This window comes from Mugil cephalus, chromosome 19 (genome assembly GCF_022458985.1).
Source record: "Mugil cephalus isolate CIBA_MC_2020 chromosome 19, CIBA_Mcephalus_1.1, whole genome shotgun sequence".
Lineage (NCBI taxonomy): Eukaryota > Metazoa > Chordata > Actinopteri > Mugiliformes > Mugilidae > Mugil > Mugil cephalus.
Genome location: NC_061788.1, coordinates 2,069,206 through 2,095,345, shown reverse-complemented (window position 1 = coordinate 2,095,345; position 26,140 = coordinate 2,069,206). Strand labels below are relative to the sequence as shown.

The 26,140-nt window shown below is 40.3% G+C and overlaps 1 protein-coding gene across 2 annotated transcripts; it reads left to right on the top strand.

Annotated features, from left to right (window-relative positions):
* The first annotated feature begins 811 nt into the window (after positions 1-811).
* LOC124996702 (metal transporter CNNM4) lies at positions 812-24,584 on the top strand. Of its 2 annotated transcripts, XM_047569974.1 has the most exons (8): positions 812-2,668; positions 5,203-5,346; positions 5,763-5,897; positions 6,744-6,913; positions 10,964-11,060; positions 12,944-13,033; positions 14,471-14,646; positions 18,131-24,584. In XM_047569974.1, the coding sequence occupies exons 1-8, from the start codon at positions 1,189-1,191 to the stop codon at positions 18,653-18,655; spliced, it is 2,817 nt and encodes a 938-aa protein (XP_047425930.1). In that variant the 5' UTR covers positions 812-1,188; the 3' UTR covers positions 18,656-24,584. The 2 variants fall into 2 exon arrangements, with proteins under 2 accessions (XP_047425930.1, XP_047425931.1); XM_047569975.1 differs by lacking the exon at positions 12,944-13,033.
* Positions 24,585-26,140: the final 1,556 nt, after the last annotated feature.

Here is a 26,140-nt window from a genome sequence, read left to right as displayed (position 1 = left end):
GTCAAATAAAGCCTTCAATGTCTTTTTGTCTTGTGCCTAGCCTAGCCTAGCCTAGCCTAGCTGATTAGCATTAGCTCAATTCTGTAATTGCAAACTCGAGTGAAGTTTTGTGCTTTTATTTATTCTTTATCATGTAAAACGATTGAAGATTTAAGCTCACTTTATTGATCCCCTCTGGGAGTCACGAGATAAGAAAAACAAATATGAACCAGACATAGATATAAGAATAAAACAAAATGAGAATGGGTAGAATTTACAAAAAAATACAGTTCAATTTACATAAATATCCAGTAAATAAAACATTTATCTAAAGATTATAGTGAGGATAATTAGAGACATTTAAGATACATTTGTTATATTATCTTATTACAGATACCTGTAAATATTAATTGTATTATGTATATGTTTATTTCTTTCTGTTTATTTTCTGTGTTGCTGCATTTGTTAATGTCGCCACCAGATGGCGCTATAAGAGAGGACGTAAAAGACGATGTATTACATAACAGCTGATCAGAGAAGAACAGCAGCCAATAAATATTAAATAAAGAGTCGTTTTAATGCAGTAAAGTGAAGCTCAGGCTGTGAATCATCGAACATTGTATTTTTATGGGATTCGTTTAACATTTCTTCATAAAATCAGGCGGTTTTACACAATTAGTAAAAAGATAATAACAGGAGAAAATCCTGAGTCTGCAGCTCTCAGCATCCAGGGCATCCAGCCAGAGGGATGCTGCAGCATGGGGGAGGATGGTGGGGGAGGATGAGGGGGTGCACAGACGACATGTGCCGTTTTTACATAACAGCATCTGGCTCCGGATGTAATTGGATGAGAAACCGCTGGACGCATCAGCGGCAACAGGAGCGGCGCGCGTCCTGCCGCAGTGCCCAGCAGGAGGGGAGGTAGAGGGGGAGGTGTCGGTGTGTTCGGGTGCTGCTGCTGCTGCTGCAGGAATAAATAAACAACTAAATAAATAAAATAAAATGAAATAAAAACCAGTGAGAGGCGTGGGAGAGAGAGGGAGGGAGGGGGAGCTCGTTTGTTTGTTGTAGCTCTACCTGTCGCTGCCCGGTAGGCGGTGCGGGGCGGTGTTAACGGAGGCGTGTGTTTGGTCGGGGACGGGGGCGGGGCCGGGCTCGGACATGAGTAAATGACGTCAGCCCGCAGGTCGCCCGAGCAGAGAAACAAACATGGCGACAGAATGGAGCGGGCAGCAGGGTTATATTCTCACCGTCATCATCTGCCTGTGGAGCGGCAGCGCAGGACGCGCGGAGGCGGCGGCGGAGGCGGCAGCAGCGGCGGCGGCGGAGAGGGGGTCCGGCGGCAGGGGCAGCGGCGGGAGTCAGGTGCTCGGCATGCGGCTGGAGAGGAGCGACAAGCCGACCAGCACCAATGACGACGGTGTCATCCAGGTGACTGAGGAGAGCTCCGTGCTGCTCCGGTTTTACGGGGTGCAGCTCCACTCGGGCGCCTGGACGCTGGTCCGCTTCACGGAGCTCACCGGCGGCGGATTGGAGGAGGAGGAGGCGGAGGAGGAGGCGGCGGCGTCCAGGGGCGGCAGCGGCATGATGGACGCACAGGACAGGACTTGTGCAGATTTCACGAAGGACATCAGCGTCGGGACCTTCATGAACGTGAGCGGCAGCGGCGCGTCGGGGCTGCTCCGCGTCAGCGTTAAGCCGCTGCGCAAGAGCGAACCGCAGAAAGAGTACGCGCTGTGCACGCCGAGCGCGGACGGGAGCAGGTGGGTGCTGCTGGGGGACACCGACGGCCGGCTGCTGGTGGTGGAGGAGAAGAAGTCGCTGCTGCCCCTGTGGCTGCAGGTGATCCTCATCCTCTGCCTCCTGGTCCTGTCCGGGATGTTCAGCGGGCTCAACCTGGGGCTGATGGCGCTGGACCCCATGGAGCTGCGCATCGTCCAGAGCTGCGGCACAGACAAGGAGAAGAAATACGCGCGGAAGATCGAGCCCATCCGCAGCAAAGGGAACTACCTGCTGTGCTCGCTGCTGCTGGGGAACGTCCTGGTCAACACCACCCTCACCATCCTCCTGGACGACCTGATCGGCTCGGGCCTGGGCGCCGTGGTGGCCTCCACCGTGGGCATCGTCATCTTCGGGGAGATCGTGCCCCAGGCGCTGTGCTCCCGCCACGGGCTGGCCGTGGGGGCCAACACCATCACGGTGACCAAGTTCTTCATGCTCCTCACCTTCCCGCTGTCCTTCCCCGTCTCCAAGCTGCTGGACGTCCTGCTGGGCCAGGAGATCGGCACCGTGTACAACCGGGAGAAGCTGGTGGAGATGCTGAAGGTGACGGAGCCCTACAACGACCTGGTCAAGGAGGAGCTCAACATGATCCAGGGCGCGTTGGAGCTGCGCACCAAGACCGTGGAGGACGTGATGACGCCGCTGGGCAACTGCTTCATGATCCAGGCGGACGCCGTGCTGGACTTCAACACCATGTCGGAGATCATGGAGAGCGGCTACACCCGGATCCCGGTCTACGACGACGAGCGCTCCAACATCGTGGACATCCTGTACGTGAAGGACCTGGCCTTCGTGGACCCGGACGACTGCACCACCCTGAAGACCATCACCAAGTTCTACAACCACCCGGTCCACTTCGTCTTCCACGACACCAAGCTGGACGCCATGCTGGAGGAGTTCAAGAAAGGTGTGTGCATCAAAACAGCTCCCCTCTCCTCCCCCGTCCTCCCCCGTCCTCCCCTCCTCCTCCCCCCTCTGCCTGTATCGATCAGTGGAACATCCCATCGATGCATCACAGTCACAACCGGAGCTCTTTTTATTTCCGCACCTGAGCAGCTTCAGCTCAACGTCATCGTCGCCTTCTTCATCCGTTCATCTGCAGCTTCTAAATTCATCCAGTCATTGTTTTATTTGAGTCTAAAAATATTCAGTTTACACCTCAAACAGAACTTAATCTTTCATGTAAAGAAGCAGAACTCTGGAAATATTTAAGGTTTTCTGAAAGAATTATAAGAAAACCTAATTTTAGATGCTGAAATCTACAAATATTAATATATTTTCTGCATTTGTTTCAGTTAATCTGTGAGCAGAATAAATTGGGCTGAATGTGACGTCTTCAAATATTCAGTTTGTCGTTCACATATAACAAAATTTACTCCCTTAACTTCCAGATAACTTGTGATCATCTTCCAGTCTCTGTTCATTCACCAGTTAGTTTGATTGTCTTTGAATGAATCTGGTCCAGAAATATTCATTTAATTCCGATATATTACTGAAAATACTTAATATAGAGCAAAATATTTCATTTAAGATGCAGAAACAAACTAAAACAGATTTAAGTTGCTAATTAGATGCCAGTTCATTCACAAAACCCCAAATACTCAGTAAACTCTCATATATTTTTGTGCTCATATATAATTTGTGCTTGAGAACTAATAAAAAATGAAACATCGTTGACTGAAAAATAGCTTCAGGTTTATGTTTTAGTTTCTCAGTCTAAAGTGAAAATGAGGGCTAACTATCATTATTTATTAATAGATTGTTTGGTTCATCAAACATTAAAAATGTTCAGACATCATCAAATGTCTGGTCCACAAACCTCCAAATATTCATTTACACCAACAACGTCCCAGAAACAGAGTCCGTGACCTCTGACCTTCCCGATGATGATGATGATGATGGATGACGGTTGCCGCTGGCAACAACACAGCTGTGTTTGGTCACAGGGTAACAGCAAAAAGAGTCATTTTAGTTTTAGATTTATTTCACTTACCCACTGACCAGGGATGATCTTCGTCTTTAAAATAAACGAGAACTTAACCTGTGAGAGTTTTTCCATCTGGTTCCTAAATCTGGATCATGTCTCCAAGTCTCCAACCATGTGGTCCTGGTTCTGGTCCAGTGGTAGGACTTTACGTCTGAACCAATAGAAGACAAACTCAAACCCATAAATCAAAACCACCAAAACAATCAGGTGTAGTTAAGTATCAGACTCAACACGTATTATATAAATGTTTCTCAAAAACATACTTTTGACGACTGACTGCGAATGAAAACAGACGAAGACTTTACGTCTGACAACACAATGTGTAGAAGACAGAATCAAACATAATTTGTTTTGTGCCGTAAATATGTTTATTTCTGCTGGACGTTTGCGAGGATTAACTCACTTTTTGAGTCAGCACCTAGTGGTAGTTAGATGAACTGCAGGTCATAATCTTTCTTTTAAAGATGCAGAAATTTGTAAATATTGTAAAGATTATTTTTCTTTTTTTAAAAATACACTGAAATAATTCTATGAAAATCTAATTTTAGATGCTGAAATCTACATATTTTTTAGTTTATGACCTTTAGAGTTGGCATAATTTTCTTCAGTCACCAGACGCCATGAATGATTAAAACCACCATAAAATAAACTTGATGGTTCAGTTTAGTTTAGTTTTAACCTGACGCTGTAATTTTTTTTAATCAAATGTTGCTCAAATAGGAAGAAACTGGACATTATTTCTTTTTTTCTGACAACACGACGTCTTTAGTACCAGAATGTGAACATGTTTATTTATACACTTTTAACACGGAGCTCTGTTGGGATTGACTCTCGTTCGCAGTCAGCATCTAGTGGCCATTAGTGGAACTGCATGTTTATTTCATTATTTTGCATCATCAGATAATGATGGATGAGACATGACAGTCAGGAATATACAGCAGGCTGAATTAAATCACTGATGTTTCCGTCCTTATTGTGTTTTTCTTTTTTTGTCGCTGTTGCTGTGTTTGTGTAAACCTGAAGAGGCTGAAAATAGATTCTGCTGCTTCTGCTGGTGTTTGACGCCCATGAACTGTGGCAGATTCTCTCCTGGTGACCTGATAATGTCCAACACCTCCACTCACCTCCTCTGCTTGTTAGCACGCAGACCTACAACCGGTCTTTATCTCTTTCTGGCAACTCTTTCCTCTGCCAGGCTCTTAGTCTGGTCTGGGCTATATTAAGGCGTCATTTGTGAATAAATCCACTGACACATCGAAACAGCATCAGTTTGACTCTTCAAAAGCACCAAAACAAATCTGGATGTTTTCATGCAGCCGGAGCTAAATCAGTGCAGGGAGACTCTTTGATGCTGCCCTACTTTCCTGACAGCTGATTCGTGGGCAGTTTTGCAAAATGCTGACGCTCGCTTTCGCTTCAGGTCCCTTAACCTTCCGTCTCCGTCCTCTGTCCAGGTAAATCCCACCTGGCCATCGTCCAGAAAGTCAACAACGAGGGGGAGGGGGATCCTTTCTACGAGGTGCTGGGCCTGGTCACCCTGGAGGACGTCATCGAGGAGATCATCAAGTCGGAGATCCTGGACGAGTCCGACCTCTACAGTGAGTCAGCCGACACGAAAGTCGGGTTCAAGCCTGACGTCTCAACCTGGACGTAATGTGTGTTTGTCGTCAGCGGTAACTCGATAGAGAGAGGAGTGAACAGTCAGGTCACGTTACAGACAGGATTACAACCAGCATCACTTCCTGTGTGTGTGTGTGAAGGCAAATTAAATCCTGCTGGAGGTAAAACTAAAGCATCACATGATGAATATTAGTGAAACTCTAGAAGATACATGTTATATATGAGTGTGGTGTTAAAAGTCAGTGACGCCATGTTTCCAGTTTTCTACATACAAAGAATTTGACTCTTTGCTCAATGATACAAGACAAAGCACTTGAATAAGAATAAAAGGCTTATAACGTTTGAAACGTTTTTATCTTATATCATTTACTCTTCTTTCTTTTCTTTCCTGCAGCTGACAACAGGAACCGTAAGAAGGTCGACCCCAACAAGAACAAGCGAGACTTCTCCGCCTTCAAGCACGACGCCGACAGTAAAGTGAAGATCTCTCCTCAGCTCATGCTGGCGGCTCATCGTTTCCTGGCCACAGGTGAGCTCTGAGGAGGCGGCGGATAATCTCACGACCGGCCGGGACATTCGTTTCAGCGTCGCTCAGCAGCCTGAGCTTCTCCTGGACCAACGCCGCCAACCACACGGACTCACCTGGAATTATTCCATTCATTCATTCATCTCATGGTTATTTATTCTCAGTATAATATATAATAATGTTCAGTTTATTGTGACACAAAATGAAGAATCGCAGTAAATCTACTCAGTCAAAATATAGATAAAGAAATGTTTTGATTGTTAAAATTAACAATCATAATTTCTGATTATTATTTATTATTACTGTCATTCAGCCAATCAGTTAATTGACAATAAAGCACACGAATAATAACAATAACAAAGAATAACAACATTACTAACAACAGTATGATAATAATGACAATACTGAAATCAACAAAATATTAAGTAAAGAATATTTTAAATATTAAACAATTATTACAAAATAATAATAAGAGAAAATTAAGATCAAATCACCATTTGTGTAAATTTCTTTTTAAATTGTGTTGTAAATTGGATGTGTCATAACAAGAAATTATATTTTTATTACAAAATGTATTTTATTTCTGTCATTTAAAACTTTCTAAGTCAAGTCAATTTTGTGGTCAGTTCTGAAACGTGCAACACAATTCATGACTGAAATAGTTCTTCTCAAAGGTCGACAGCAGCAACTAAACATAAAATATAAACAGAATGTGCATGAACGTCCTGAGGTTTAGTCAGTGGGAGCTAATAATGACGTAAAAGTCAAAGTAGAGTCACGTGTGTGTTTTACATTCAACCAAATGAGGTCTGGACTCATCGTGCTTGTGTTTTGTTTTGTTTTGTCCAGAGGTCAGTTTGTTCAGCCCCTTCCAGATCACGGAGAAAGTTCTGCTGAGGATCCTCAGACACCCGGACGTCATCCACGAACTCAAGTTCAACGACAACGACAAGCGGTCGCCGCTGCACTTCCTGTACCAGAGAGGAAAACCCGTCGACTACTTTGTTCTGGTTCTGCAGGTAAACACACCTGTTCCCTGTCACAGCGCTGGTTCCATCCCACAGTTAAACTGGTGTTTCATTAGCTAATGCAGTAAAGCTAAAGTTAGCAGAATGAATTAAACTGTAGCTAATGCAATAAACTGCAAATAAACATCAATAAATATTTAGCTAAGATAATGAATTAAACTTTCAACTGCAAGGACTAAACAGCTAGCTAAAGATAATTAGCTAAACTAACCATTCAAACTGTTAGCTACTAGTAAACAGTTTGCTAATAAAGGTAATGTGTTTAGTTGTTACCTACAACCAATAAATGGTTGACTACATTAATTTAGAAAAATCTAGAAGTAGTTAAACCAGCAATGAATTAAACTGTTAACTTCTAGCTACAAGAGCTAGGCAGTTAGCTAAACATAAAGTATTCAAATAGAGATAAATGTATTAAGCAGAAGGCTAAAATAATGGATTAAATTGTTAGCTACAAGTAATAAACAGCTAGCTAAAGGTAATGTGTTAGACAGTTAGCTGCAACCAATAAACAGTTAGCTAAAATCATGAACTTTTAACTACAAGACCAAACTAAATGTTCGTAATGTTTTAGCTAAAATAACCAATTCAGTTGTTACATACAAGTAATATTTGTCTAATATTTGTGATGTGTTAAACTACAGACAGACAAACTAAACAGTTAGCTAAAGGTGTTAAATTGTTAGCTAAACACTAAAGTAGCCGTTGTTGGCTAAACCCGATAGAGTTTAAATAACTGATTAAAGTTTTATCTAAAACTAATAAACAGGCTACAAATACTGAACAATTAAAAGCTAATGTTTAGCTAAAATAATGGATTAAATAGTCAGATCCTCTGTTTCCTTCCACATAAAATAAAGGATCATATACAGAGTTGGCTAAAATAATGGATTGTAGTGGCAGCTAAAGCAATAAAGCTTTGAGCTGCAGGTAATATGCTAAGAGGCTTAGCTAAAGTAATAAAGAGCTCAATGATAAATTAAATGGTCAACAAAGACTATTAAATATGGATTAAACCGTCGGCTACAAAAGCTAAACAGTTAGCTCAAGGTAATGTGTTAAATTAGACGCTAAAAGTGACAAACGATTAGGTCAGATAACGGATTAAAGAAAAACTGATTATTTCACTTCTTGGTGACAGTTTGTTCATTTTAGTTGCATGAATAAAACGTCACGTCCTGATATTTCAGAGGGAACCAGGAGTGAAAGGTTGGAGCTGAGGGTCCTAACGAAGCCAGATTGGATAACACGGGTTGACCTGTTTAAACAGGTTTATCTCAGGTCCCTGCGTCAGTCTGGACCAGGTATTAGCACACATGGACCGGACTTTTAAGACTCGCATGACTTAAGGTCATTATGTGAAGGAAGAAAAAACAAAAACCACAGCGGCAGGTCTTCAGTTTATTCGCTGTTTAATGTCAGAGACAAACGAATACACAGAGTTTTACTAGTTTCCTGTTTCTTACTTTGACCGTGAATAACGTTAATAAATAAACAGCAAAGCAACAAATGAATCTTCACATTTCAGCTGCAGATATTTGTTATTTTATGTTTTTACTTCACTAATTTCAAAAGAAAACACAAAAAATAACAAATGAATACAACTATCCTATAACCTAAAAATGAAGCCTTTATCCAACTTAATTTATCAGGCATTTTAAAACCCTTAATACAGTAAAAACAACAGCGGCCGTACAATAAAAGGGTGTCAAAGGTCAGTTAGAAGAGATTTACAGAAGCTGTAACTCTTTATATTTTTTTATTATAGAGCGTTTTTGTTCTAAAAACGACCAAAACTATCCATGCTAATAATTTAAGGAAGTATATTTTAACTTTAAACTGTAATAACTGTTATTTCTAATGCGTCCGAGGTTGTGTTGCATGTGTTGCTCTCCACCGTTCGGCGCGTCGTGCAGAAAACGAAGCGTTGGATGGATGAGCTCCACTAATAGATCCTCTTATGTGAGACGGAGGGTGGAGGAGGATTGAAGGGTTAAGGAGGATGGAGACGAAGGGAAGAAGATGAGAGTGGACAGAAAAGGAAGGAGGAATGTTCACGCTCACCTGCCACTTCATTAGGAACACCAGGGAACTCGTTCTGGTTGACATGAGGAGGCGATTCAGCCCAAATCCTCCGTCAGCGGCTCTGAATTTAAACTAACGCTGAAAACCAGGAGATAGTGGAGACGATATGATGATTAGTACCTAATAAACTGGCCACTGAGTATAAATCCAGATTTGTCTAAACTGAAAACACAGTTGAGTCAGCATGTGTTTTCTCCGGTGTACCTAATAAACTGGCAGGTGCATTCACACTGACCAGGCATAACATTATGACCACCTCCCTCTCCAAACCAGGTGTATTAGGTCTGTTTATCATCAACATTAATGTAGTGATAATACGACATAATCACACATACATACATCAAATATTTAACTTTGTAACGTGAACGTCAGGAACTTTTAAACATCATCAATAAATAAAATAAACAGACTCAGTGCGGAGCTGCTTTTCTTTAGCTGTGCAGCGTTTTCCCGTGTATTTATTTGTATTTTATTAATTTGTCGGGAGCCGGTAAAACTGGACCTGATGGTTGTGTTGGTTGTGTTCTCGACTCACTGGCTGCTTTGTGTTAATAAACTCATCCTGCTCATTAGATCTGAAATGTCGTGTCACTGGAGCCGTTCAGGTTTTATTCCCATCACGTGTCTCAGAGTTGAGTCCAGTACAACATTAAATTATCACCAGACGGTTTGAATGCAGTTTATTTCTCCTGTAGGTGGTCGTAATGTTGTGGCTGATGGGTGTAGATTATTTAGCGTTTAAACCGGAGTTGCTGTGAGTGGCGTTAGATGTGTGTTCAGGGGTTGTGTTGTTGACACCTGAGGTGTGGATAGAGTGACTCCACACACTCCACATGTAACCTGAGATCAGCTGATCCTCCTCCACCCCCACCTCCACCCTCACCTATCTGTCTACATATGTGTGTATATGTGTGTGTGTGTGTGTGTGTGTGTGTGTGTGATGAGGACCTGTCTCTTTATTCAGGATGTTTAGAGTCAACGTCAGGTTCAGGTTTTGTTTTGTTTTGTGTGTAAAGAGACACTGAACAGGATGGAATATTTATAAGAACCCAGTGTTAGTGTTACCACCACCTCCTCCTCCTCCTCCTCCTCCTCCTCCTCCTCCTCCTCCATCTTCTTTCTTCTTTCTGTCTGGAGGGGGAGTAGGGGGTTAAAGGGCTTTATAGACAAATAAAAGAAGTTTAAAATCAATTTGAAATGGTGTCTGCAGCGTTTTGAACTGAGAGCGATGATCCCGGTGTAGAGAGAGTTGCACTGGTCCAGGCGGGTGGTAATGAATGCATGAATGACTTTTTCTAGGTCTGGGAAGGTGAGAAAAAAGGTTTGATCCAGGACTTTATTTAATTTATTTAATTACAGATGTTGGTGATTTTGGATTGATCGTTAGGATTGAGGGGGAGATAAAGCTGAGTGTCATCAGCATAACAGCGGAAAGAGATGTCGTAGTTTTGGATGATTTTTGGATGATGAGGGGAAGCATGTAAATGGAAAAGAGAATGGGACCTAGGATTGAACCTTGTGGAACTCCACAGGAGACGGGAGCTGGGGGGAATCTTCTTCTTCTCCTCTGTCTCCTCCTGTTTCTCCTCCTCATCAGTACCATGAAATTATGAAATCATGAGTGCTTAAGGTGACATAAACTGGATTATCAAGTTAAAACATTTACTTACTCACTACGTTTTAAGTATGTTAACACACTTACGTTGAAAGACTTTAAGTAATTTTTCGTATAATTCTTCAATAATCATGTCAATACATTCACGTTGAATGACTTCATGTAATTCCATGTTAATATATTTATGTTTCATGTGATTTCATGTAATTCTTGTGTAAATGTTGTAATTGTCTCTGTTTGATCTAATGTGGACCCCACGAAGAATAGTCTTCATTTCGATGATCCAGACGATACAATGAACAATAAATCATCTTGTTGTTTGTTCTTGTTTTTATTTCCAGGGTCGTGTGGAGGTTGAAGCTGGAAACGAGAACATGAAGTTTGAGACGGGTCCGTTCTCCTACTACGGGGTCATGGCTCTGAGCGCTCCGTCCCTGGGTGAGACCACGTCCTCCGTCCCTCAGAGACATAAAGACACATGGACATTTTATTCTTTAAATTATTATTATTATTATAATATATAATTATTATTTACTTTTAAAACTAACGTGAGACATTTAGGGAAAAAAATTATAAAAATAAATGTTTTGCTATTTCACGTTTGCGTTTAGCCTCTAAAATAAAACAAAAAAGATTTTTTTTTCCTTTTTTTATTTTAAAAAATAAAATTAAAAAAATTTGCTCATGATGTAAATTTAGCTTTTTTTTATTAGGAATATATGAGAAAAGAAACCAGAAGAGAAGTAAAGGAGAAAACAGTCATTATCTGGTTCATATAAGAGGAGAGAAGAAGAGAAGGAGGAAGATGATGAGGTGTTTTTTTTTTGGTTTTAAATCAGGTTATTACAAAGAAGATTAAGTCTAATATTCACTTCATTTTAAACTCCAGATTAATTAAATATCAGATCCTGTTGTTTCAGTTTCTGGTTTTTAAATGAAACTTGAAACAGCAGAAAACGTCCAGTTTTTATTCTCTTTAAATCCACAATAAACAACGTCAACCTGCTGATGTTCAGCCTGTAGCTCAGTGGCGCCTCCTGGTGGTTCAGCCTCATAGATGAGTTTATTTATCAAGTAGATTCATTTATTGATCAAAGAGAAGAAGAGAGAAGATTAAAAGAAATAGAACAGAAACATGAACAACATCCCCACTGATCTGGGCTTCACTCCTTCCTTCCTTCCTTCTCTTTCTATCCTTCCTTCCTTCCTTCCTTCCTTCCTTCCTTCCTTCCTTCCTTCCTTCCTTTCTTCCTTCCTTCCTTCCTTCCTTCCTTCCTTCCTTCCTTCCTTCCTTCCTTCCTTCCTTTCTTCCTTCATTCCTACCTTCCTATCTTCCTTTCTTCCTTCCTTCCTTCCTTCCTTTCTTCCTTCATTCCTACCTTCCTATCTTCCTTCCTTCTTCCCTTCCTTCCTTCCTTCCTTCCTTGCTTCCCACCTTCCTTCCTTCCTTCCTTCCTCCCTCCCTTCCTTGCTTCTCTTTCCTTCCTTCCTTCTCTTTCCTTCCTTCCTTCCTTGAGTGTGATGTTTATTAATAATAATAAATTAACGTTATATACGTTTAATTAAGAGAATGAATTAACATTGATCAGAAAAAAAAAAGATTTAAGTTATAAAAACAATTAAATTGGTGAATAGTTTTGTAGTTTTAAGATGACTAGACGTGAGAACCAGGATGTCTCTTCTTTTCTTCTTCTTCTTCTTTTTCTTCTTCTTCTTCTTCTTCTTCTTCTTCTGTTTGTCGTTTGCAGCGTTGAACACTCCATCTTTTCTCATCTTCAACGCTCCGTTTGTGCTTTATTTTTTTAAAAAGCGAAGAATCTGTACGAGTGACCGTGTGTCTGAATCTGTCATTTGTTTGTATTTGTCGGCACAGACGCCCATCAGCCATAACATTATGACCACTGAGTGTCTGCTTTATCGTGGCTCCTGCCACCTGAACGTTTCGTCCTCAGAGTTGATGTTAGAAGCAGGAAAAATGTTCAGGTTGATGGATCTGAGACTAAAAACTATGATGTCTGGATCAGAACATGGTCCTGGTCTGCAGTGGTCCATGGAAGGAGGGGAACCAGAGGAGCCAGACCTGGTCTCAGGTACCAGGGGGTCGTAATGTTATGGCTGATAGGTGTGTGTTAACTATAAAATGTTGACGTCTTCTTCGTCTCATTCAGCTTTATTTGTGCAACAGTCGAAGGACAAAAACCAGTTTTCCTGCCGACGCTCGAAGAATCAAATAATCCACCTCTCTCTCTCTCTCCCTCTCTCTCTCTGCCCCCCCCCCGAAAAAAAACAAACACCTTCCTCCCCCCTCTCCTCTCTCTCAGCTGTCACCCCTCCTCTCTCACCCTCAGTGGCGTCCCCCCCTCCACGACGCCTCTCTCTTAAGAGGTTTTCTCTGTTCTCTCGTTTCCCAGGTAAAAACACCGGCCGGCATGAGGGGGGGAGGAAGGGGGAGGAGGGGGGAGGAGGAGGCGTCTTCAAGTCGACTGTCTGTATTTTATATCCTTTTTTTTTTTTATTACTCATCATCTTCAGAGTCCTGATCCAGCAAGTTTTAATTTAAACAGGAAGTAGATGCGTCTTCTATTTAAAAATAAATCTATTCATCGTAGAAACATTTTAACAATTAATATTCAGATTTTTTTCTAATTTAAAGTTTAACATCTTAGTTGAAGTTACATAAAACAACAATTTGCATATTTCAGACGTTTACTTAATGAGAATTAAAGCTCTCAACAGACCTTAAGTCGACATTTAACGAGCTCATTAACATATTTAATCAGCTCATTAAATATGTTCATGAGCTCCCGCCTTCGTTTTTGCACGTGCTCAGTTGCAGCTGAGGATGGAGGGTGGAGGCGGAGGTTCCGTCTTTTATTTTTAGTTTTTCTCGGAGGATATAAGCGACTTGCTGGATGGACTCTCGGTGCAGCGCCCTCTAACCACCGACTCTAACCGCGCACCTCGCGTTTCACAGAGCGAGTCTGACACTTTGCTTATTTGCTTTCCCCCGAGGGTTCAACGAGAAGATTGACACCTCGCTCTCTGGCTAACTGTGTAATGGAGCAACCTGTTAGCTTAACTTAGCTTAGCATGAAGCCTGGAAGCAGCTAAAAATGGATAAAGTCATATAAAGAAACAGTAATAATTACTATGTTAGGCTACAGAGGATAGCTAAAAGCTAACCTGGGCGTTTCCGTGACGACGGGAGAAAACAAACATGGCGGTTCTTTGAATGTGGCTAAATACATGCTAATTTGTTCAATGACTGCTGTTGATTCTGCGGAGACATGGTCATGTGACAGGAAGTGTCACGATACACACGAGTTAATGACAAAAAACTAGTGTTGTCAAAATTCTAATTAGATTAATCACAGGTTTGCTGTGGATTCATTTGTGTCCAGTCTTTATGCTAAGCTAGGCTAACTCTCGTCAAGAAAGCAAATGAGAACATGTCCCTAAATGGTTGAACTATGTCTTTTAAGCCCAGCTGTTTCTCTCCCGTCCCCCCCTCCCCCCCGTTTCCTCACCTCCTCACTCACTAAACTCCTCCGATCACCGTGACATCACCAATAAACCAGCCAATCAGAGAGGCCCGTCCTGGCACGCCCCTCCAGGTGCTCAAACGATGCACATGGCCTCACCTCATGGCATGTTTGTGGCCTCGCCTCCGGCCGTCGGCCGCTCATAGCACACGTGTGGAGTTTGTGGGTGTTTTTTGTGCCGTGGTCTTCACTCATATCTGCTCTCCTTCATCCGTTTGTGGCCTCCATCGTTTTATTTATTTATTTATTTATTAATTTATTCTCAGGTGAGGCCTCTTGCTCACTCTCTCCCTTGTCGATCCTCAGAGTTTCGCTCTCCGTCCCACGGGGGGAACCTGAACCGCTCGGCGTCCCTGAGCTGCACTGAGCGCGCTCCAGAGATCAGCTCCGTGGGCGGAAGCAACAGCCAGATCCCCGGGACGCCCTTCCAGTACGTCCCGGACTTCTGCGTCCGAGCCCTCACCGACCTGCAGTTCGTCAAGGTAACGCCACCCACTGGCCACTTTATTAGGTACACCGGTGGAAACAGTCCGACCAGGGGGCGGGACTTTAACCTGATAATTAAAGGCAGGATGTGTAGATTATGTTTTGGTGTTATTTTGTCCAAATTCAACAATAGTCTGTTAGCATGTTGTAAGTGTTATGAGAGAACAGTTGATTTACAGGCTTGTGATGATATTTTTTCCACCAATCACATTTTACTCTATGTTTCCTCTACATTGTTGAATGCATTCGTTGCTAGTGAAGACTCAGCTTTGGTTCAGGTGCGTTCACAGGGAGGAGGAAAGAGTGGAACTGCAGCTGTAACAGGAAGTGAAGATTTTACACATTCTTTAATTACAAAAAAATTAACACGCTTAAAAAACACACATTTTATTGCAGTTTACATTCCAAACGATGCAGAACATTTATCAGTGCACAATTTCCTGGTACAACAATTACACTGATGCACACGTCGGCTAACGGCTAACAGCTAACGGCTAACTGTCACGATATAAAAAAAAAATGAAACAATAAAGGCAAAAGCCAGGAAATGCATCTTTACCTTTTATTTATGTGGTTTTCTCTCTTTTGGGAGATGAATTACACTCAAAATAAAACAGGCAGCTGTAAAACACAGTCTCTGGATCATTTACACCATATTACTAAATGCACATTTTTAACACAATATTGAAATTTCATTTTTTAAAACCACAATTACCATCACACCACGACAGCCCTAGTAGCTCGGACTGATGGGAGATAAGTGTCATTATCATAAAATAAAATAAAATAAATAAATAAAAAGCCTTGATAAAAATGTGGTTTTGTTCACATTTTGCAGAGAAAAAAAAAAAAAAAGCTCTGAAAATGTGAGCAGGCTCGTTTATGGAGGTTTTTTTACACTAAAATGTTGATCAAACCTAAATTGCCAAATGTGCAAAATAGTCTAATGGGACTTGGAGTTTAGTGTCAAATGAACATTTATATTTCTGGTTGTTTACCAGAAGACGCAAGAATAGAAACTGCACTTCATGTTCATTCAGATTCAGAGAACTTTATTTATCCTAACAGGTTAAATCATTCGCAGCTTTTCCACATGGATCCTGTTCACAGTCAATCAAATAAACATAAAATAAAGTTAAGGAGACAATAAGTGCACGGGCACATAATAATAAATCACCTAATCAGTGCTTATTAAGATCAATAAATCAGATGTAGAGATCTAATAAAAAAATAAAATAAAATAAATCCCATGATCAATAAATAAATATAAGAAATGTGTGTTTAAAAGCTTATTAGCAGAAGGAATAAAACACATAATGATTTGTTTTACTGACGGTCACATTATAGAAAACTGGAGGGCAGTTTTTTTTATTTTACCATTTAAAGTCAAAACTCTTCCAAAAAAGTTCTTAAAGTACTGAAGATGGCACTTTAACTTTAGGTCTGTTCAGTCATAGTTTCTACTTCTTGTTTCTATTTACAGCTTTGAATTGAAATGTAATTAAGTTTCCAAAATCCATTTAAATTAAAAATGTTGCTTTTTGGCACAATTCTTGTTTAATGCGATTAAAATGTGATTAATCAAGATTAATTAACCTTATGTGGAGTCACAGTTGTACCTAATAAAGTAGCCAACGTAGTTTGGCTTTATGACCAGTAGGGGGAGATATTGCGCTTGGTATTCTGCTCCTTCTTGGTTCCTAATTTATTTTTATTTATTTTTGGACGTGACAGCTTCAAGTTACTTCCTGAACTAAAAAACATTTAATTTTAATCTTAAATAAAATAAGAAAATGCTGGAAAATGAATAAATGCATAAATGGTTTTAAAGAGTTGCCTGAAGGTTCTGGAGGTCATATCAACGTAAAGAGACGTTGAAGACGTGAACTAATCTCAACTTTGAGAGCGACTGATACAGATGTTGACATATGACGCAACCACAAATGTTTACCTGAAGGAAACAATGTCCATGACTTAGGTTCCTACCACAAAGTCAAACAGTAGAGAAGCTCTGTCCGTACACGTAATATTTTTATGTTCTCTACTCTATCCTCACTTTACACCCAGAGGACTTAGATTATGTGACGTAAATATTTATCCCTTCTGTTATTGATCTTTGGGGTCAGTTTGACCTCATTCAACGTCCAACGTCTCTAAATATATGATGATGATTTGATATGATTGTTTTTTCCTAATTTAATGGGGACACGGGCCCTGACATAATACATGTGTATATATTACTCCTGATAATAGTTTTTCATACCAAATGTTATAAATAACAAGAATATGAACTTATAAATGATATAAAGACACTTGAACCCGTCTCTTTCCGATTTAAGGTCAGTCAGTGAGACTTTGTCTCGATCTGTTTCTCCATAGTCATGTAGCTGTTTGTTTTATTTAAAGAACAAACAAAGTACCCGACACATAAACTTGGGAAAATATTTGAATCCGTTTTTGGAGTCAAATTGAATCCAGGGACAAAAACTGTAAATTTGAAGGTAACAGGAGCATTAACCCTTTACACTCATTGAAATACTTGGAAATTTAACTTTTCAACCCCAGTGTGTTGTTGTAGGGAACAAGAACATTATTTACCTTTGTGAAATTTAAAAAAATTTATTTATTTTTTTTAAAGAATTTAATAAAATCAATTTGTACTTTCACAGACAAATATGAGCTGAATTTGAATTCATCACAGTTCATCTTTTATTTTTCTGTTTTTCAAGAGCAACAATCTGAAAGTTTACATTTGATTTAATTTTCATTGACCTTCACTGTGTTTAATGTCACATAAATATATAGATTCAGACAAAGGAGAGTTCAAAGTACAGTTCAGCTTTAAGTTTATTATATATTTAAGTGCAATTTAAACCCAAACGGAATAAGAAGACTTTTTACTTTTTGTGAAATTTAAAAAAAAGTATATTTTTCATGTATTAAATCCAGATGAATGAATTTCCCATATCTGGTTCTGGTCTCATATCTGGTTCCTGGTCTCATATCTGGTTCTGGTCTCATATCTGGTTCCTGGTCCTTAAACTAATGTAAACATGTATTTGTCACATTAGAACATCATCAACATCATCACATTAGAAACATTAGGACACTTGTTCTTCTTCATGGTTCCTAGTAAACCAGATCAGAGGGGGGACCTTGTAGACCACATTAGACCCTGATTAGACCTGACAATGTTTCCTGGATCTTCTCTGATTGGCTGAATGAAAACCACATGACGATAAACGATAAACCTCCCTGAGAGGAACCATGTGATGAAGTGACCAGATATGGTTCTTTGCCCCACAGAGCCCGATTATAAATCTCATGTAGACTTTTGAAATTCTTTTCTGCCACGTTCTTATTCTATTTTTAAGATTATTCTTATGTCTGTGTCTGCTTCGTACATGTTGTTTCTTATCTTGGACTAAACAGTTTCCCTGTGATGTTGAGTCTTGAATTAAACTTCCTCTTCGTCCTTAGATCACTCGTGCTCAGTACCAGAACGGTCTCCTGGCGTCCAGGCTGGACAGCTCGCCTCAGTCCCCCGACGGCAGCCACACTCGCCTGGACACGTCCATGACGCTGCCCCCTGTGACGCCGCCGGGAAGCCGCGCCCCCCTCCCGCTGGCCACGCCCCCTGCAAAGCGCCAGCCGTCCAACGCTCAGCCGACGCCGCCGCCGAGCGGACGCCCGCAACCCGCCTCGTCCTCCAGCCGCAGGCCGAGCCAGTCTCTGCCCCAGGCCACGCCCCTCCTCAGCAACCACGCCCCTCCCGCCTCCGGGGGCACGGCGGCGCCGGCTGCCCTGAACCCTCGCCCGCATCTGTCCTCCAAATCCCAGCAGTCCCTGTCCTCCGTCGGCCTGGAGACCGGTCCGGGAGAAACCACCACGCTGCTCAGCGAGCAGCAGAACTGCGTCGGATCCCGTCGGCCCAGCTACCACCAGCCTCACCCCCACCCTCACGTCCACACCATCAGCCACGCACACACCGAGAGCACCATCTAGGGAAAAACACGGCGCTACTTCCTGTTCCTGTTTGTTGAACTGTTCTGTCCGAGGATCAGCACATCTCAGAGACCAGCAGAGATCCTCCTGTATCCTATTCCTGCATGTTCCCCTCCTCACACCAACAAAAAACCTGAGAACAGAGAGGAAGCAGGAACGTGAGTGAGTACGGTGGAAAAAAAAACGACCGGGCCGAGTGTCTCTAAAGGGTTAGTTCACCTAAATTATCTTACAGGTAGTTCAGTACAGATTTAATTCAACAGCAGTGAAATAATCTCCTGGGTTTGTGAAAAGTTTATTAATGTTGACTCCCACTATTTAGTCAAAACTGTCCATAACCTCTGGTCCCCTACATTAGTGTTGGTTTTAAATTATATCCACTCAGCCTCATCATTTAGAATAATTTCCTTATTAACTCCCTGTTTTACACTCTCATGCTGCCATTGACATCCATTGATTTTAAGTATCTCACACTGTCACAAAACAAACATGGGACTAAAGTGAATTCAGAGAACTAAAAACTGAAATTAAACCTTCACTCGTCTGATTTCTAAAAGTAATTTTCCATGTTTTGAGTGACACAAACAAATTTCCGTTGACAGACAAAAGTGAACTTCATTTAAGTCACAAATCAGCTTTTAGTTGTTGTTGTTTTTTCCAAGTGCATCTTGGATCTTGCATCTTTTCCATTTTCTTAAATTAGAAAATCAATTTGTACTTTCACAGACAAACATGAGCTCAGTTTGAATCATAGTTCATCTTTTAGTTTTCTCTTTTACACTGTTCAGTGTCACATTAAATGTGTAGATTCAGACAAAAGAGAGTTCGAAGGACAGTTCAGCTTTAAGTTTCTTATATTTCAAGTGCAATTTTCTTTGCTTCGAGCATCACAAACACGTTTCCATTTACCTCCATTTTATTTTGAACCCGTTTTACGTCAAATCCTCTGCACATGAAACAATCTTTAGGTTTTTGTTAATTTACGTGGACGGACCCTTTAAGTCATCTCTGGTGAGACAATCAAAAACAGTGTCTGTGCTACACGGTTTCCTCATTGAGTTTTATTTAATTTACCTCTGAATTTTATTTTATTTTGGTTTCACCAAAGATTGAGACTTCCAGAAGTTACTAAGTGGACGTGGAAGGTTCTTTGTGCAGATTTAGATTGTTCTGTTTGTGTAGATGAGCTGTTTGACTTCTTTGACTTTATGAAACTTTTTTTTTTTTTTTTAATTAGCCGTGACGGATGTGAATGGATTTATCTGTGTCAATTCAAGTACCAGCAAAACGACCAGATTCACTGTACTGAACGGCTTCTGCAGTTAAACTACCACACGGCTGCATGTTTTAACCCATTTATATCAAAACACCTAAAATCACCGCTGACTTTTTGACAAACATTCTGGGTTTTTTGTTTGCCCACGTTAAAGAATAAAACTCAGTCCTAAATTAACAATGAAGTTTATTTAATTTAAACTTAATTGTTAGAAAATAACTGGAAGAAATGTAGTGAAAAAACACGCTCAGTGTAAATATATCAAATATTCTTTAGTTTTTAAATGACAAATTAGCAATTTACATTGTTTTAAATGTATTACAAACATTTCTGAGAGTTTGCTAATTATCTTTGTTTCTAACAGAAAAGTGTGGAAACCGAAACCTTTGTGATAATCGGAGAAACTAATCTATAAATCTGGGAAAATCCAGCGGTTATGGCGATTATACGTAGGTTTGAATAAAGGGGCTAAAAGATGCGAACATGCTGATATGGTCCTTAAATGTAACATCGCTTAGGATGTGAAGGCCGAGCACCTGAAGGCAACGTGTTTTAAGTTATTTAATTTCCAAGAATGATGTTAGAAATATTTATTTTGAGGAACATTTTATATGTGTTTGACATTCGACTTGTTGTTTTTCTATTTTAGACTTTATTTATTTATTTCCTTCTTGCTTTGGTTTCTTGAAAACGTCGTAGCAGAAGTTAAAGGACGAGCTGCACTGACGCTGTCTTCCTCCAAAAATCCCTCACTGTGAATTTAACTGCAGCTCCTTCTCAAAGCTTCAGCGGAGCAGAGAAAACTGGATCTCAGCTCGTTGCAACACAAACTCCTGGTTATAAATTACACTGGCCTTTTCTTTTTTATTTATTTCCATTGAGTTAGTGGAGGTTTAGTTTGACGCTGTTTAATATTCAACCACTTGAACCAGATAACCCAGAGCTTCTAGTAGCATGTCTGTTCACAGCACAGTTTGTTGGATTTTAATTAAAATAGGCGCTAATTTATTATTTATTTATGGGACTGGTTGTTAAAAATCCAAATGAGCTGAATCAGAAAGTGTTGGGCTGGTTACGTTTTACGTTGATCCATCGTCCTCCATAGATATTTTTCAGTATTTTACTACGATGTGGAGAAAAACTCACACGGACAAATCACGGGAACATGTCAACAACAAGCACCAGGTAGCAGACGAAGCTAACTATTAACGTTAAAACAGCTGTTGATTATTTTTCCATTCGTCTTCGTTGCTAAAACACTTCTTCATAGTTCTAGTTTTGAAATGTTACATTCATTTTTACATTTGAGGCTTTGCTAATCGTTAGCATACTACAAGTATATTTAAGCAAATACGACTATTCCTAACCTGGTTTGTTCAGACGAGACGTTACAAAAAGCTAGAAACTAGCCTCCGCTTACTTCAGATCAAATATTTTCTGGATAAATCAATCAAAAGGCGATAATATTTTTGTGTGCGATGCAGGTGAAGATGAAAAAAAACTGTATCAGTTTACATTTTTAACATTGCATGGATGTTACCGTATTGGCCAGTAGGGGGAGTCACCCGTCAGTCGTAATGGCAAAGCACTCTTTCTGCAACCAGCCCCCACTTTTTGGTTGTGCTAAGCTAAAAAATAGGCTAACTTTAATAACTGATGAGGAGGCAGCTGCAAAGATTAGAAACAGGCAAAAAACAAGCAACAATTAACAAGCTAGGCTAACCTTTAACGTTACGTTGACGAAATGTAATATTTTTGTTGTTGTTGTTTGTTGTTTTTTACTTGGCCTTCATTGACGCCGGTATCTCATCAAAATCAGATGTTTTCTCCATAAATCCATTGAGAGGCGTTAATATTTTTCTTATAAAAACTGTATCAGTTTACATCATTAGCATCGCGTGGATGTTAGCATTTTGTCTGACAGGGGGAGCCACCTGTCAGTCGTAATCTGCAACCCGCCCCCACTTTTTGTTTGTGCTAAGCTAACAGTTAGCCCAGGTTGAAGCATTGATATCTGATTGCACAATGACATGTCGGGATTTAATGAACAAACACGTTGAACACATGAACCCTTCTTCTAAAACCTCCCTCTACATTCCAGACCAGGGATTCATTCATATACTTGACATAATGTAACGTAAATTTTAAACATGTGTAAATGAAACTTTAATGTTTTTGGAAAGCATGTAGAGGACGTTGAAGAGATTCACACAAAGAAAGAGAAAGTGTAGCGGCTCAGCGGCGGTCTGAGCGCGATGCTAACGCTGCTACCATGTGACCGACCTATTATTTGTTTCCTGTGTATAAAACGATTTAACTGACTGTATAGATGAAGTATTTTATTGACGATACAGTGAGATATATTTATTTGAAAAGATACTGCTGTATAAGCTAGCACTGATTTAAAAGAAACATTTCCAAGCTATGTAGCTTAAATCTGAGAAGGTGAATTTTCCAAAGCATTTGTCTCAACTGGGCAAATCGGGCACCAGGTCTCATTCGGGACAGACCTGTTAGAGTTTATTTTTTAATGTGAAGGTTTTCTCTTGAAGGGACAAAATCTGGTTTAAAGACCTTCACGTAGGAGTGTAGCGGTAATGCGCTAATGGTACCAAATCTCTGGAGACATTGGTTGAAATAATTTATTTAAAGTCTAGAGTAGTTATAATTACGTGTCTTTCAAAATGGTGGTTGAATGGCCACTAAGACAAAATTACAGCAAGGATGAAAGTAAAAGTTAACATGGAAATACCCAAAACTGCAGTTCCACTAACGGCCACTAGATGCTGGCTCCAAAAGCAAATCATACCCCATAAACCTCCACGTTAAAATGTCCAAATAGACATTTTTAGAGTCTGTCGAGCTGATTTCTCAATTCATGAAAACTACAAATGGAGAATCGTGTTTAAACGTATGCATAATTAAGGGCATAATTACAGTTTGAGTAAGAATTGGATGTCCTTACAGGTTGCTAGCTATACTCCGCCTCTTTGACTAGTTTTGAATTAGCTGGGAGTCTGGTGAAGATAGAGATCCCCAGAGTATGGAGAGTTTTTTTCTCCTTGCAATACCATGATTGACCACTAGGCCAAACATTTAGGCTTTTTGGTATTTCCATGTTAGCTTGTTTGAGCAGACATGTCTGAGCAGACAATTAATACGAATTACGTAGCTTGAAATGCTAACCCAAAATGTCTTCCATGGAAGTGCAGAAATATCTGATGTCATCTTTTAATAACAGGAAATGAACAGCGTACGCCGTTACACTCCTGCAGTTATTATTTCAGTTTCGCTAACGGGACGCCCGCTAGCTCATATTTGCCCCGGGGGGCCACCTAGAGGTAGATGGGCACAGATCAGATTCAGTGGGATGGTTCAGACTTGAAGCTGAAATCCTGCTCATTTAATGTAAATATACACCCACCGGCCACTTCATTAGGGACACTAGTGAAAACGAATGCAACAGTTTAGCTTAGCTTATGCAGGATTCACTATTGTACCTAATGTTTGGGCCAGTGAGTGTATAGTCATCATAGCCTTACCCTCGACTTTAAGAGACTCTAGGCCTGTACGCTGGCTCATACGTCTCATGTAGCATTTGGTTTTCGTGGCTCCTGTGAAGCCACTGGTTGGCTGACGGTTCGGAAATGTGAAAATTGTTAAAGTTGTATTTATTGTATTTATTTATGTTTCTTTAAAAACGGGCTTCCAGCTGTGAGACGCAGCTTTGATTGGGTTTCTTCGCCCATAAAACACTGTGTTCAGTTCCCTGACTGCTGTTTGCGTTCTACTACTGTAAATATTGTAACATGAGAGACGTGTTGGGAAAGTATTTATAAAGAGAGATGTTTTGTTTCCATTGTTATTTTAGGGAAGGCATTACATAGCAATAAACTTTGCACAAAGTTGACCTCAAGTAATATTTTACTCGTTCTCTCTTCTGTAGCTTTTATTTACTTTTGTCTTAAGACATGACAACCAAAGCTTTTGTTGTTTTCTCTGCCAAAATCTCCCGTTTCCTTTTCCTGGTTTGTTTTCTCACTCTGCCCTCGTCTCCACTCCTGCTGCGTGGAAGTATTGAAATTCCTTTGGCTTCTTTTAAATCATGGAACTAGAGCAGGGCTGCCGGGTTTATCAGCAACTCCTGGGGTGTTGTTTTTAGCCCTGCAGCGGTGTGATGATTAGACCTGTACGAGGGTTAAATATTTTCAGGAGTGACATTTCCACACTGTATCATTCACTGGTTGGAGGTTTAGTGGAGTCGGTCACATCCACATAACATCCCTGTCAGGATTTCTTTGCATGCAGTTTATAAACTATTGATTCGTTCAGAGATGCCGTGCAGATTAAAGACGAGTCAAGAACTCAATACTCATTTAATACAATACAAATAAAAACCTAGAATTCTGTTTTTCCTTTTCATTTCTGCAGGCTATGTACAGTGGATGCAAAATACCGGTTTGGCAGGTTTGATTATTCAGACGATGCTGCAACATGCTTGACTTTCTCTTTTTGTTTCATGGCAGAGGTTGAGCAGAGAGATGGACTGTGTGACTTAAAGCAATGTGTACAAACTGTTTTATATAACTACTGTAAGACATTTGAAGAAATCTAAGAGGTTAATAAACCTGAGATATATTTCTCTACAACAAATCTGTTTGATTCTGTGTCTTGAAGGAAACAAAACGTGGCTCATTTCAGATCGACCAGCATGTTTACAAGGTTTTTATTATTTGCTTCTCTGTACCAGCCATGTATGAGTCTTTTATTGTCAATTTAATACAAATTAAAAGACAAATATATACCTATAAAGGATGGTTAGTCTTTAAAACAGAAATACCCATGAAAAAAAAAGAAAAAATGTCCAAAATAGTGGATGCTAGCTTACTTTGTTTGTGTACTGATGTATTGCACCACCCAGTTTTATTTAATCTCTTAACTGGAGTATGGCCTGCTCCAAAAATTACTTATTGTCCCATTAGCAACTCAGCTAATTCCTGCTAAGTGAAAGTTTGCCTAAAAAGTTAGCAAGCTAGCTTCCTGCTTATTCACCTTTAGAAAATCAAAACTTGTCTTGGACTTGTACCAAAAACTAGGATTAGTCGTCTAAGAACTTGAGGTTTGATGATAGAATTTGTCCAGAACACTTGACACCTGCCTGGACTTGGACATGTAATCATGTCTTACAAAGTCTTTATCTATAGTGTGACTTCGATTTCGAAAGTTCGAAAGTCATGGGAATTATCTGGACGAGTCTTTGGACCAATCATGAAAAGTCTGAGAGCTGACTAGTACTTGTTCTCTAAAGACCATAGACTTGACTCAGACTGGAACTAAAATATTTGACTTTAATAATTTGGACTTTATAGAAATATGTGTTTAGATACTATTTTGAAACTTGGACTTGTCTTCTACAGACTTTTTATCTGCAATACATGAATGAACTTAAGTTGTCAAAGACTAACTCTTAACTTGTCTTAAAGAGACTTTGACATGACTTGTATTATCTCTCTAAACTCTTGACACTTAATTTGGACTGGTCCTTAAAGCTTTCATGTCTTCGTTTGGCTCTGACCAGTTCTCTAAAGACGTTAAAGATTTCACTCGGATTTGGTCCAAAGGAAATTAGACTTGACTTGAATTTGTCTTCTATAGAACTTTCAAGAGGTTAGACTGTAGATTTGGAGTTGAAAACCCTCAGTCATGCTTGCATTGTTTATTAATGTTAGTCTCAGGCTACGATCAATAAATTAAAGGCGGGAAGATTTAAAAAAAATGTTACAGCATTTTATCCTTGTTTAAAACAAGTGGACCGAGTAAACTTTATTTTTATTCATTAAAAATATGTCAGATTATTATTCTGTAGCCAATGAATAGTCTGTCAATCAGATATACAGTTGGGGGTGCAATGGGGGCCCAACAACAGATTTCTGCCCCCGGGCCCCACATGACTTTAATCAGCCCCTGTCAGCAGCAGAGATAATAACACAGAGGGAACTTTGTACTGAGAAGATACCAAGAAAACGGATTGTTTCCCGCCTCATATTTACGAACCCATAAAGTCACAGCCAGGGAATAATAAATGGTTTAATATCTTTAATCATAAGCAGACGATACTTTAGTGGAAAATATGTGACTCCAACTCACTGCTCTTCAGAGATGACACAACTTGCCCTGGTGTTTTATATGCTAATTCTGTAATCATATGT